Consider the following 12,593-nt stretch of genomic DNA (forward strand, 5'->3'; position numbering starts at 1 on the left):
TTTTCTTACTCACAAAAGTGGTATAAGCAATATACTTATCTCATAAGTTAATTATCATAAGTATGATGAGGGAATTTTTGTGAAGTAGTTAAAACAGTGTGCGGTACATGGTGCATGCTATAAAACAGATACTTAATTAGTAGTATTCTCAAAGATGCCACTGTAATCACACTATTTGTGTATATTCCATATCTTCTGAAGGACTCACAGGAGACCACCTAGGTTTTTTTTTCTTTTGACTATTTTTCTTATCTTTAAGTAGCTGTGGAGTTGCCATTCACTAAAGCAGGTTATTAATGCTGTGCGTCTTGATCGATGTCACCTCTTTTAACATTCTCACCTGCCTCTCCCGACCTACCCACCCTCTGACTTATCTCAATTTTAAGTGATGTGTACAATGCATCTGTCTCTGTGTCATCCCTTCAATACCTTCACCCCACCCCTTCCCTTGTGTTTCCTTAATTCTATGGTATAGACAATGGGGTTTTGCCTGTACACTCTCCACGTCCCCTGAGACCAGCAGATTTCTGAATGGTGCCTTCTCTGCGTCCATTCTCTGACCTATTACTTCAAAGCTCAGCTATCTGACAACCTTTCATTACCGTCCCCCATGCTTTCCTTTTTTAGATATGCATTTTATTGTTTTTGTAAAGGTGATGAACAGTTACACAAGTTAGGTGATAAGTACATTTCTTTTGAACAGTGTCACCTGTTCCCTTGATCTCTTCCTCAACAAGTTGTACAGTTCATTTTCAACAGTGTCAAGTGAGTATCCCTGCGGCATTTGTTCACCCTTTGTCACACCATTTCTGTGCTCTCCTTACCCTCCCAAAGACAGATAAATGAACAAACAAGACAAGGTAAACAAAAACTGTAACCAAGGGGGAAAAACACCCTTGTTCCCATTGCTGGAGTTCATTTTGATAAAGATTATTTTATATGATCATATGCATGTACCCTTTGTATATCTAATATATATGCACATAGCTTTGGTATATATAATATACTTGTATATCTAAGTATATCCTCCTTTGGTCCTACTGTGTGAATGTCCAGAGACCTGTATAATTTATCATGGATCAAAAACAATGTGGTACTGAATATAAACACAATGGCATTCTACTCCATCAGAAAGAATGATATTATACCATTTGTAAGAAAATGGAGCTGGACGCTGGTGGCTCATTCCTGTAATACTAGCTACTCAGGAGGCTGAGATCTGAGGATTGTGGTTCAAAGCAGCCTAGGAACAAAAGTCCATGAGACTCTTATCTCCAATAAACTGCTCAGAAAACTGTAAGTGGCGCGGTGGCTCAAGTGGTAAAGTGCTAGCTTTGAGCTGAAGAGCTGAGGGACAGCACCCAGAGCTAAAGTCTCATGAACGACAAAAAAAAAAAAGGAGAGACTTGGTAAAAAACTGTAGCAAGTGAAATTAAGCCAGACCCAAAGAAATATAGGATGCATGTTTCCCCTCATTTATGGTAACTAGAAATGTGCCTATAAATCTACAAGTAAACACACTGGATGGTAAAAGATTAAAAAATGCACTGGGACATAATAAATTACCCAGGTCCCCATGCTTTTCTTTTAGCTATTCAAGTAATTAGCGCTGCTTTCAGTTCAGCTTATGTGTGTTCGCTAGCTGAGTCTGATTCTCTGATTCAGCTCAAAAGTTCCCCAAGCCAACTTTGTATTCCTTTGAGTGGATGAATAAATAAGCTAGATATTTAATTCTTAGTTGGATTTTGTGATTCTGGAAATAATGCGTAGAAAAAAAGCCCAATGAAATGTTTCATTTTTCTAGTTTCAAGAGCAATATTTTCAAAGTACTTCACTTTTAGTTTTATTTCTACCCATCCTCTTACTTTTCTAGTTCATTCTGCTAAATTTTTGCCTACAGAGAGTACAGTTCATTGCAACATGAAGAAACACTACAAACAATGAATTTCTGTCTACTTAGAATACATCATCTCTATCTTCCTGATCACCTGATTTTAACTACAAGGTATTAAAAATGTCTCAAAGATGTTTGAGCTCTCCTGATAAATAAGTACACAGTATTTCCATAATGTATTTTGCTAATACATGGGCACTCTGTCATATTGGTCTGGGAGAACACAAATCATTTGACCTTCCCGAGTATGGAGATCCTAGCCTGCCTTTGTAGCTCCAGAACACATTTAAGGTAATGGAAGGCTGCCTTTTTTGCCTAAGCAAAAAGATTTCCTCGAGCAGTTATGTAATTGGATGGGTGAGTTGCTTGAAAAATAACCAAATTAAATATCCAACCTGTTTGGAATTTTATCTGGATTTTACATTTTATTATTCTGTCAGGGATAGAATAATAACATATTTAGGGACTAGTCCTTGCATATGCTAAATCAATATCATGTTTTCAGTACTGAAAGACATCTTCACCTTCACTCATTACTGATTCTTCTGCTGAAGTTTTAATCAATATGCACTGAAATGTTTTGATAGAAACTGTATCTCAGATGTTTCTTTTTTCATCTCTGCTACTAACTTGAGCTTTGGGTTCAGGCATTTGCAAAGCTGAGAGCCTGATGATTGCATTTCCCTCTAAGGAAATGAATCAGTTCTCAGCAAATATTCTCATATATTGAATCTCAGGTAAGCCTGACATTTTCTGATCGCTTTTAAATGCCAGGATATAATAATGACAGTCATGGCAGTAAATAAGAGCTAACAATTGTATAATGCTTCCTTTGCATAAATGTTATTTTGCAGCAAAAATATAACTGTATGCTTGGCTCTATGGATACTTCCATATAATTTCCATTTTTCAATAGCCCTAAGTGATATGTATTTCTTTTTCTATCTTGTTTTTGCACTTTTTCAGATGATGGAACTGGTCCAGGCGTAATGAGAATTTACCTAGCCTAAAGCTGGTCAGAGTTTGATAGCAGTGCAAGTTGAACACAAGAAGAGCTTAATGATTAAGACCCTACCACTGAATCATAAGGTAACTTCTGCAGCTAAAATTGAGATTAATATCTAATGAGCACAGGATAAAGGAGTCTGTATACATTATCTTACTTAACAAAAGCTCAAGAATATATGTATATACACGTATAAATGTATGCATACACGCATGGTTCATTCTCCCTTTCTCTCTTTCCTTTCTTCCCTTCCCTTCGCTCCCTTCCTTTTATGTCTTCCCTCCCTCCCTCCCTCCCTTCCTCCCTTCCTCCCTCTCTTTCTTCCTTCCTTCTTCCTTCCTCCTTCCTTCCTTCCTTCCTTCCTTCCTTCTTTCTTTCCTTCCTACCTTCCTTCCATCTGCCTCAGGCTGAAGAAAATCAGTACAACTGACTACCTGACACATATTTTGAGGTCTTGTGAGTTCCACTCTTCATACTATGTGAGCCACTAGCCTCTTTGCGGGTTGCACATTGAGTAATCTTTTCTGCCAAAGCAGGAATATAGATGAGTTTTCAAGAAAAGCCCTGAATTTCTGAAGTTGAGCCTATGGTTGTATTTATATAGATGATCAATAGGTCTTCACCTTGGCTTCCCATTAGAATTGGTTTAAGAACTTCAAAATAGATTCTACACAGGTTTGGCTTTCAATGAACTGCTGTAGAGTCTGGACACCGGCATTCTTAAATTATTATTGTTATTCATCTGTGCAGCCAAGTGTGAGGAGCACTGCTTGGCAGGGTAGAAACCTGAACATCTCAGTGAGGTCCCATAATCCTTTTCTGCCTCGAGTGCAATTCATTAGCTGTTCAAGGGCCAGTGTCTGTGCCTGATCTCGGCTCAAATAACTGCTTCTTTGACTTCTGTCTCTGGATTCTACTCACATGACACCTGCTATCACAAAGTTAGCAAATGACAAGCAAGAGAAGAGGCTTTGCTTTGTCTTACCCAGGAATTCCTCCAGATTCTAGCTTGTTTGCAATGTCCACATCCCAAGACCAGACATCAAACTGCCACTTCCTCAGGCCCAGCACGCCACACAGCACAGACCCCGAGTGGATTCCAATCCGCATGTCCACATCATGCTTCGTCCTTGACCGCACATACCTGTAGCCATAGATGAATCCAGACACACATTTGTAAGGGTAGAATGGGCATCCTTACTCCCTGGGGGCAGCCCCAGCCTTGCCTCTTCCACACATTTGTCCTCTGTTCTTTCTGATATCCCCTCTTCCTGAAGGCTTTCAGTTGCTCCTTCTCCTCGAGACACCTTTAGTTCTTGATCTGTACTTTTTAAGTGTTCTTATAAGCTTCCCCCCAAAGTATTATGCAATCCCTGTCTCAGGAAATGGAACGAGAATCTTTTATCCTCACTAGTGAATAAACCTGGGGGCAGATGACTGATTCTATATCTTCTTGCCCTTTTGATTTGCAGAAGAAAAAGAAAAACAAAAAAAGAGAGAAACCTTCATTGTTTTCTTCTTGGTAGCTCCCTGGTGGGCATTCTTGTCCAAGTTAACCTCAGGCCTCATAAGGGTTCATGCCTTAGTCTGGCATCTGAGTCTCAGCTAGCCCTCTCATGGCCCAGTGGGACCTGGGGAGCAGATGCTCCCTCCAAACACAAGTGACACAAGTGTCACTTCCCCTTTAAAACTCTTCCTTGACCTTCTAGTCCTCAGAGCAGAGTTCTTTCAAACCCAGGGCTCATACCCCAGCCAGGCAATCTATGGAGCTAGAGGAAGAAAACAGAGGACTTTTATTCACAGCTTTCAGTTCTTAATCTTGGAGATTTACCAAAATTCAAACCCAGCAGTCTAATGGGCTCCGTGTCAGACTGGCCTAGTCAGGGAACATTATGAACAAAAGCAGAGTTATTATCACTTTTCTCCCCCCAGGGTATGCCCAATAATTTTAGTTTGCAGTTGATACATAACATTTATGTAGAGATTCAAATAGCAGACTATAATACTTTGAAACAGAGCAGGTAGAAGAGCTTCCATCATGCAAATTACAATGGTTATTTTTCAATAGTTATTATTCAAAATGCTTGGCGGTTGTCAAAGATGAGTTATCCTTTCTATTCTCTGACAAAAAATTTCTCCAAATATTCTAAAATTTCTGACTTTTGTATAATGAGTTCCTATTGCTGTTTACTATCCCTTTAGCTAATATTTGAATAGAAAAACCTAGCCTGCTTGATTTGTTTCTCCCAACTCAAGATGATGGTGTAAGGTAATGTGGGAGAAGGTAATCAATTCTCAAAAGAAACTGACGCTCTGAAAAAGGAACATGTTGAAAAACAGAAGTGTGGAAATGTTTCCATGTGGGAAGGAATTTTGTTGTCAAACCCAAGTTACATTGTGTCACCGATCAAAGCTGCACATCTTTAGGCTGCTTTAAAATGTCTTCCAAATGAAGTGCTTTGGTGAAGTGAGCCCATTGTCAAAAATATAACAGTGCGCTGCCTTCTAAGACCTGTGAGACTAGCCAGCAGATGCCAAAGAGGAGCAGATTTACCAACCAGACTTGCACAGCGCTTAGATTAATTTGCTAGTGCCATGACAACCAAAGATGCAAATCAGGTCCTACTCAAGATCTTCCACTATCTATCTATCTATCTATCTATCTATCTATCTATCTATCTATCTATCTATCTATCTATCTGTCTGTCTGTCTGTCTGTCTGTCTGTCTGTCTGTCTGTCTGTCTGTCTGTCTGTCTGTCTGTGTATTTTAGTTGTATAAAGTGTTTCATTGTGATGTTTCCATACATGCATACAATTTATTTTTGACATACTCATCCCCTCTATTACTATTATTTATACTATTTTTCCCTCCTTCCTTATTTTTAAGATAAAGTTTAATGGGTTCCATTATTTTCTTTTCATAATACATATAGTGTATTTTAATCTTGTTCATCTCAATCACTCTCTTCTTAAACCTGCTAGTTCCCACTAAATGGTCCTTCTTTTATGCTCATGCTATTATTTGTGACAGGTGTATGTTCTGCATTTGAGAGAAAATCTACAATACTAGTTGGTCTAGTTTGTCTTTTTTCCCTCCCTCCCTCCTTTCCTTTCTTTCTTTCTTCTTTCCTTCCTTCCTTCCGTCTCCATCTCTATCTCTGTCTCTTAGGAGAAATGAACATTTGAATTAATAAACTTAGAGTTGAACAGATTACCCTCCATCTGCGTGGGCTTTATCTAGTCAGTTGAAAACCTCATTTACAAAAAGAAAGAAGACTTTCTCTCATAAAAATGGAATGTTGACTCCCTTGGACTCAAGTTATAGCAGCAGCTCTTAACTGAGCCTGCAGCCTCCTGGTCACTCTATAGTTAACCTTGTAAGTCACCACAATTATATGAAACAATTCCTTAACCTAAGTGTTTCTCTATAGGCACATGTCACTTAGTGACTGGCAGAGATACCTTCGAGAAATGCAGAATTAGGTAATTTCATCACTTTGTGAGTGCCTTAATGTGACATACAGAGAGAAGATGCTACAGTATTACCTCATCTACACCAGGCAGGATTACACTGGGCAATACCACTAGGTAATATAATTTCATGGAACTGGGACTCTTTTTTTTTCATTGTGAAAATACCATACAGAAGGGTTACAATTACATGGGCAAGGTAATGAGTACATTTCTTATCAAGTATTGTGGATTCCTCCTTTGTTTCCCCTTCCCATCCCTTCCCATCTCCCCCTCCACCCCCCACCCCCGCCTGCCAAAGTTGTAAAGTTCGTTTTTTGACATAACGACTGGTACATCTCATTGTTGCAATGGGTCCACCTGTATCCCTATATAAACGTTTTTTTTTCCCTTCCCCTCCACGAATTATGCCAACATCAAATACAATGAAAGCAGGGGTTATACCATGGGGGAGGGATATACAAAGCAGCAAATAAATCATCTTATAAATATGTTATAAACAATTGCATGAAAGAAAAAAAACATTTGAATACTTATCTTGGGGTTCATTTCACCTAACATCAACTTATCTGACCTTTTCTGCTTGACTCAGACATATACAAGTTATTGTAAATAAGGGAAACCATGGGACCTATGTTTCTTTGGGCCTGACTTACTTCACTTAATATGATTTTTTCCAAGTCTTTCCATTTCCTAACAAATGGGGCAATGTCATTCTTTCTGATGGAGGCATAGAATTCCATTGTGCATATATACCACATTTTCTTGATCCATTCATCTACTGAGGGGCATCTGGGTTGGTTCCATATCTTGGCTATGGTGAATAAGGCTGCAATAAACATAGTGTGCTGGTAGCTTTAGTATGGTCTTGTTTGTGATCATTTGGGTAAATTTCCAAAAGTAGGATTGCTGGGTCATAGGGGAGCTCTATGTGGAGTCCTTTGAGGAACCTCCATACTACTTTCCAAAGTGGTTAAACAAATTTACACTCCCACCAACAATGCAGTAAGGTTCCCTTCTGTCCACATCCCCTCCAGCATCTGATGTTATTAGCGTTCTTGATTATAGCCATTCTAACTGGGGTGAGGTGATATCTCAGTGTTGTTTTGATTTGCATTTCTTTTATGGCTAGGGAGGTTGATCATTTCTTCATGTGTCTATTAGCCTTTAATTTTTTGAGTTCCAGATATATTTTAGATATGATACCCTTGTCCGTTGTGTGGCTAGTGAAGATCTTCTCCCAATCCGTGGGCTTTCTATTGATCTTGCTAGCTATGTCCTTTGCCATGCAGAAGCTCTGCAATTTCATGCAATCCCATTTGTCCAACCTTTCTTTGATTTTTTGTGTTTCTGAGTCTCTATTAAGAAAATTTTAGCCTGTGCCAAGGAGACCTAGGGTTTCTCTTATTCCATCCTGTAATAATTTCAGAATATCTGCTTTGACTCTGAGGTCTTTGGTCCCTTTGGAGTTGATTCTGGTGCAGGGTGATATATAAGGATCTAGCTTTAGTTTTCTACAAGTGATTAACCAATTTAGCCACTAGGACTCTTTTGTAGGTCATTCCTTGTTGACCAAAACACTGTCATTATGACTGAATATCTATATATGTACACACACACACACACACACACACACACACACACACAGCTTTTGTTCCATCTCTCTGGAGAATTCTCACACAAATAGCCTCCTGCTCATCTTCCTTGTCAAAGCTTCTTTTCTCTTTCAAATAACATGTTCTTTTTCTAGTTACATGTTATACATGATTATCTCTGAAAAACTGAAGATACAAAAGAGAATTAAAACCACCCATTTTCCATCACCGAGCTGGATGTCCTTCTCCTTTTTTTTGTAAAAGACGATTAAAAAACAAACAAACAAACAAACAAAAAAACCAGCTTCTCCTAAGTATATGTGTGCATTACCCATATATTCTTCTTTAAATTTAATATGAACCTATCTATTGATGTCTAGTGGCTATCCTTTCTTTGGTTTCTATTGGCCATTAAAACAAAATTTATGAACTATTCTTGCACCTGTGGCCATCTGTGGAGTCTACTCAGCCTGTCTCAGGGCCCTGTTCGCTTACAAGCTGCATATCTTTGGTTACAAGTATGTTTCATCCTATCAGATCTTGAGTTGCATCTGAAAAATGGAGAAACTGATTTCTTCACAAGGTTCCAGTACTAAGTGAAATAAGCCAAGGAGATTATTCAGCATAATGCCTGCCACAGAGGGTATTTCATTAATATTAGCTTCATTAACTACTACTGCTAAATTCCAGCTCTAATGGGAGTGCAGACTTGTGAGTGCTGCCTTGATAGTGGGGGAGAGAAAGAGAAAGAAAGAGGGAGAGGGAGAAAGAGAAGGGGTGGAGAGAAATAGGGACAGAAATGGGGAAGAGACAGAGAGACAGGGAGGAAGAAGGAGGAGCAAGAAGAAGAAAGAAAGGCATGGCCATTATTGCCTCAAATAAGGAAAAACAAAATTAGGCCTTGTTTTAAGTCCTTGCTCTGCCACTCTGCTTGGCAAAGCAATCTTGCTACAGGATTAGGACTTTTGCTCTAATTAACCGCTGGGGAAAAAGCCAGTTCCTACTTGGCATTCTGGTGTCATTCCTGTGACTTTTTAGCAATTGCACTGAAAGGTCTTAACTCTACAGCTTTCATTAAGATTCATCAAGGACATCTTGAATAGGTCATTAATAAAGATATTGCATATAACAGAATCCAGCATCGATTGCTGGCATCTACTTAGCTATCACGACTTCCTGAAATAGACCCGGGGTGTATTAAGAGGAGCCACTTTCCCATCCCTCTAATAGAAACTATTACCTAAGCTGATTTTAATTAAATTAATTTTATGAGCTGATATTCATGCAATGTTACTAAAAGCTTCATTAGAAATAAAGTTATAGCGTCTTTTTTCTTCATTCATCTAGTTAATACCATGTGGCTAAAATCAAGTTTTTACATAGAATGAATGCATCGTGAGGCTTTTGGATGAGGGTTTACTCTAGTTGTTTTCAGGTGGTAACTGGCTTTCCCCTCCTCGTGTAGTGAGTGTCTCTTTCGGGAATGGATGGAAGATTCCAGTTATTTGGGGAAGGTGCATAAATATGGAGCTGGGAAGCCAGATAGCATATGGAATAGGACCAATGGCTTCAGTCATAGTGTTCCAGATTGGCAGCCTGATGAGTGATGTTTCCCACTCAGTTAGGGTAGCTAGACACCTTGGTAATACCCTGTCTCCTCATTGGAAATGTTGTGTATTTGATTTCCAGTGTTTTCATCTGTCAGCTGCCTTGGTTGTCTGTGGTAGATGTCATTCTGATCAGAGGGTCTGGACTATTGTACTTCACATGCCATGCTTCATGCTACAATATTTGCCAACCAGAATTCTTATGATCATGGAAGGAGTGAATGCATGTAAAGTATTCAATAAATGTGTTACCACCATTACTTTTTTTTTCCTTATTGGTCGTGGGGTTTGAACTGTGGGCCTGGGTGCTGTCCCAGCGCTCTTAAGCTCAAGGCAAGTGCTGTACCACTTGAGCCACAGCGCTACTTCTGGCTTTTCTAGTGGTTTATTGGAGATAAGAGTCTCATGGACATTCCTGTCCAGGCTGGCTTTGAACTGTGATCCTCAGATCTCAGCCTCCTGAGTAGCTAGGATTACTGGCATGAGCCACCAGTGCCCGGAAGTTTATCGGGAGTTTTAAAGGAGCGGTCTGAGGGAGGAATCTTGTTCTTACATTACAGAAGAAGCCAAGGAGGCTCCAAGTTAAGTCAGCCTATACAATGTGTCCTTTAAAGGCAGAGGCGGGAATCTGCTATAGGTTAAGGGATCCCCCATTCCTAAGCATGGTTCCCCAAACATTCATTCTTAAACAAATCAATAATTGCCACAACCACATCCAGCAACAGGTTCTGTCTTTAATATACTGGAGTTCTGACCAAGATTCTTAGAGTGCTGCCAATTGTAACAAAATAAGTTTAATGCCATGATAAATATTTGATGTGACAAAAATTTCTCCATGGCCTGTTGCCTCTTCATAACTTTCAGAGCCTATGCTTTGAAGAACTTCCCTTCTTTCTCATTACTTCCATTGCTTCACTTCCCTAGACTGGCACAAAATATCTCCCAACATTTCCTTCTTCCCCTCATTCCATGTTTGCTTCATGCTCCTGATTCAAGCCACAGTGACTTCCAATGCCTGTGGAGTCGGTTCCAGAATCTCTTACACTAACCTCTTCTGGATTTGGAGATTAGTAATTACCAAGGGCTATTTCATCACTTCACATACACACACACACACACACACACACACACACACACACACCCCACACCCCACATGCATGCCACCATGCCACAAATACACATAGATATATACACACACATACTTCTCATATGCACATACCTGTGGGAACATACACCCATGCACACACACATACCATACACTTTAACTTTTTTGTGAGAGTAGGATTGGACTCAAGGCCTCGTGCTAGCTAGGCAGATGCGCCACACAGCCCATCCTTTTATTTTTAGTATGTTCTTTCTACAGTACCAACTTTCTCAGATTCCGCTTGAGTGGCATCACATGGTATTGGTTTTTTTCTTCTTGGCTTTTCTGACCTAATATAATCTCCTTCACGTTTATGCATGTTGTTGTAAATGACAATGTTCCCTTCATTTTGATGGCTGAATGGTCCATCTATATATGTAAATGTCATCGCACACCCATTGAAATGTCTTATTATCAAAAGGTCAGAAAGATAACAAGTGCGGGTGAGAATATGGGAAAAAGGAAATTCTTGCACACTATGGGTGAAAATGTGTGTGTATATTACATTTATGTGTGTGTATTTTTAAATCCCATTTAGCCTTTTGGCTATTATGAATAATGCTACAGTAAACATGAGAGAGTTCAGATGTCATTGCCATATTGAGTTCATGTAATTTGGCTATCTATCTACCTACCTACCTATCTATCTCTGTCTATCCCCAGTAATGAGATTGGTGAGTCATATGGTGGTTATATTCATCATTTTTTCAGGAACTTTCCATATCATCTGCTCATTCTCAGTCCTGGTATGTATGAATTTCAGTATACAAAAATTTCTCTTTTTTTTTCACACAGTCACCAGAACTTGTCTTTCTGACCTTTTGATAATAAGCTGACCTGACAGGTATGAGAGGACATTTCATTATGACTTTAATTTGTATTTTCCTGATGATTAATGATGAGCAGTTTTTCATATACTTGTTAGTTATTTATGTGTCTTATTTTGAGAAGTATTTATGGGGATCCTTTGCTCATGAAATAATTATTATGAGTTAATTTTAGAAATTAATGTCATCAGTGTTATATTTCTATGCCTTCATGTAGTGATAGTGTATATTGATAAAATCTAATCACAAATCTCCTACCCCATTGCCTCTATCTTTATACACTTCCCAGCTCCTGATTGTCACTACTCTACTTTTAGCTTCATTATTATTATTGTTATTATTTTTATTTCTTTATTTATTTTGGTCTGTCATGGGGCTTGAACTCTGGGCTTGGATGCTGTCCCTGTGCTCTTCAGCTCAAGGCTAGCACTCTATCACTTGAGCCACAGCACCACTTCTGGTTTTCTGGGGGTTAATTGGAGATAAGAGTCTCACTGACTTTCATTCCTGGGCTGGCTTTGAACTGTAATCCTCAGATCTCAGCCTCCTGAGTAGCTAGGATTACAGGCAGACGCCACCAGTACCCGGCTGAGCTTATTTATTTTTTAGTTTCTACATTTGAAGTTAATGAAGACTTTTTGGTTAAACTATGTTGGTTGGGTTCTCTTCTATATACAAGTACCTGAAAATATTACCTACCAGTCATTCCTCAGACTGTAGTACTTGTCAGTAAGTATGGATGTTTTACAAGTCAGACTCAATTGTAACTACAGCTTGCTTAGTTTCAGAGCTCTGGTTCATTCCTCTGTGCCAGGCTTTTTTGCTATCTAAAAGAATTAATGCTGGACCTCAGGTCTCTACATTATAATCAAGGGCTTCTTTGGATATTAATGGACTCTGACTCACGCAGTTAAGATATAGGTGACCAAATTGCCTTATTCTAAGGAATTAAATTCAGTACTTAATAAACAGATAAAAGAGGATTCCTTTAATAGCAAACTTCATGTCTCACTATTCAGCTCCAACTCTCCAGAAGGACCTTACATCG

At 39.1% G+C, this 12,593-nt stretch overlaps 1 protein-coding gene across 2 annotated transcripts in view; it reads right to left on the reverse strand.

Moving 5' to 3' along the window:
• The window catches only part of Adcy8 (adenylate cyclase 8 (brain)), a 221,541-nt gene that overhangs the window by 110,041 nt on the left and 98,907 nt on the right, over positions 1 to 12,593 (reverse strand). For both annotated transcript variants that reach the window (XM_013025152.1, XM_013025151.1), the window contains exon 6: positions 3,886 to 4,044. In XM_013025152.1, the coding sequence (XP_012880606.1) occupies positions 3,886 to 4,044 (159 nt within the window). The remainder of the gene's footprint in view (positions 1 to 3,885; positions 4,045 to 12,593) is intronic.

The sequence above is a fragment of the Dipodomys ordii genome, unplaced genomic scaffold, assembly GCF_000151885.1.
Source record: "Dipodomys ordii isolate 6190 unplaced genomic scaffold, Dord_2.0 Scaffold82, whole genome shotgun sequence".
NCBI classification, from domain to species: Eukaryota; Metazoa; Chordata; class Mammalia; order Rodentia; family Heteromyidae; genus Dipodomys; species Dipodomys ordii.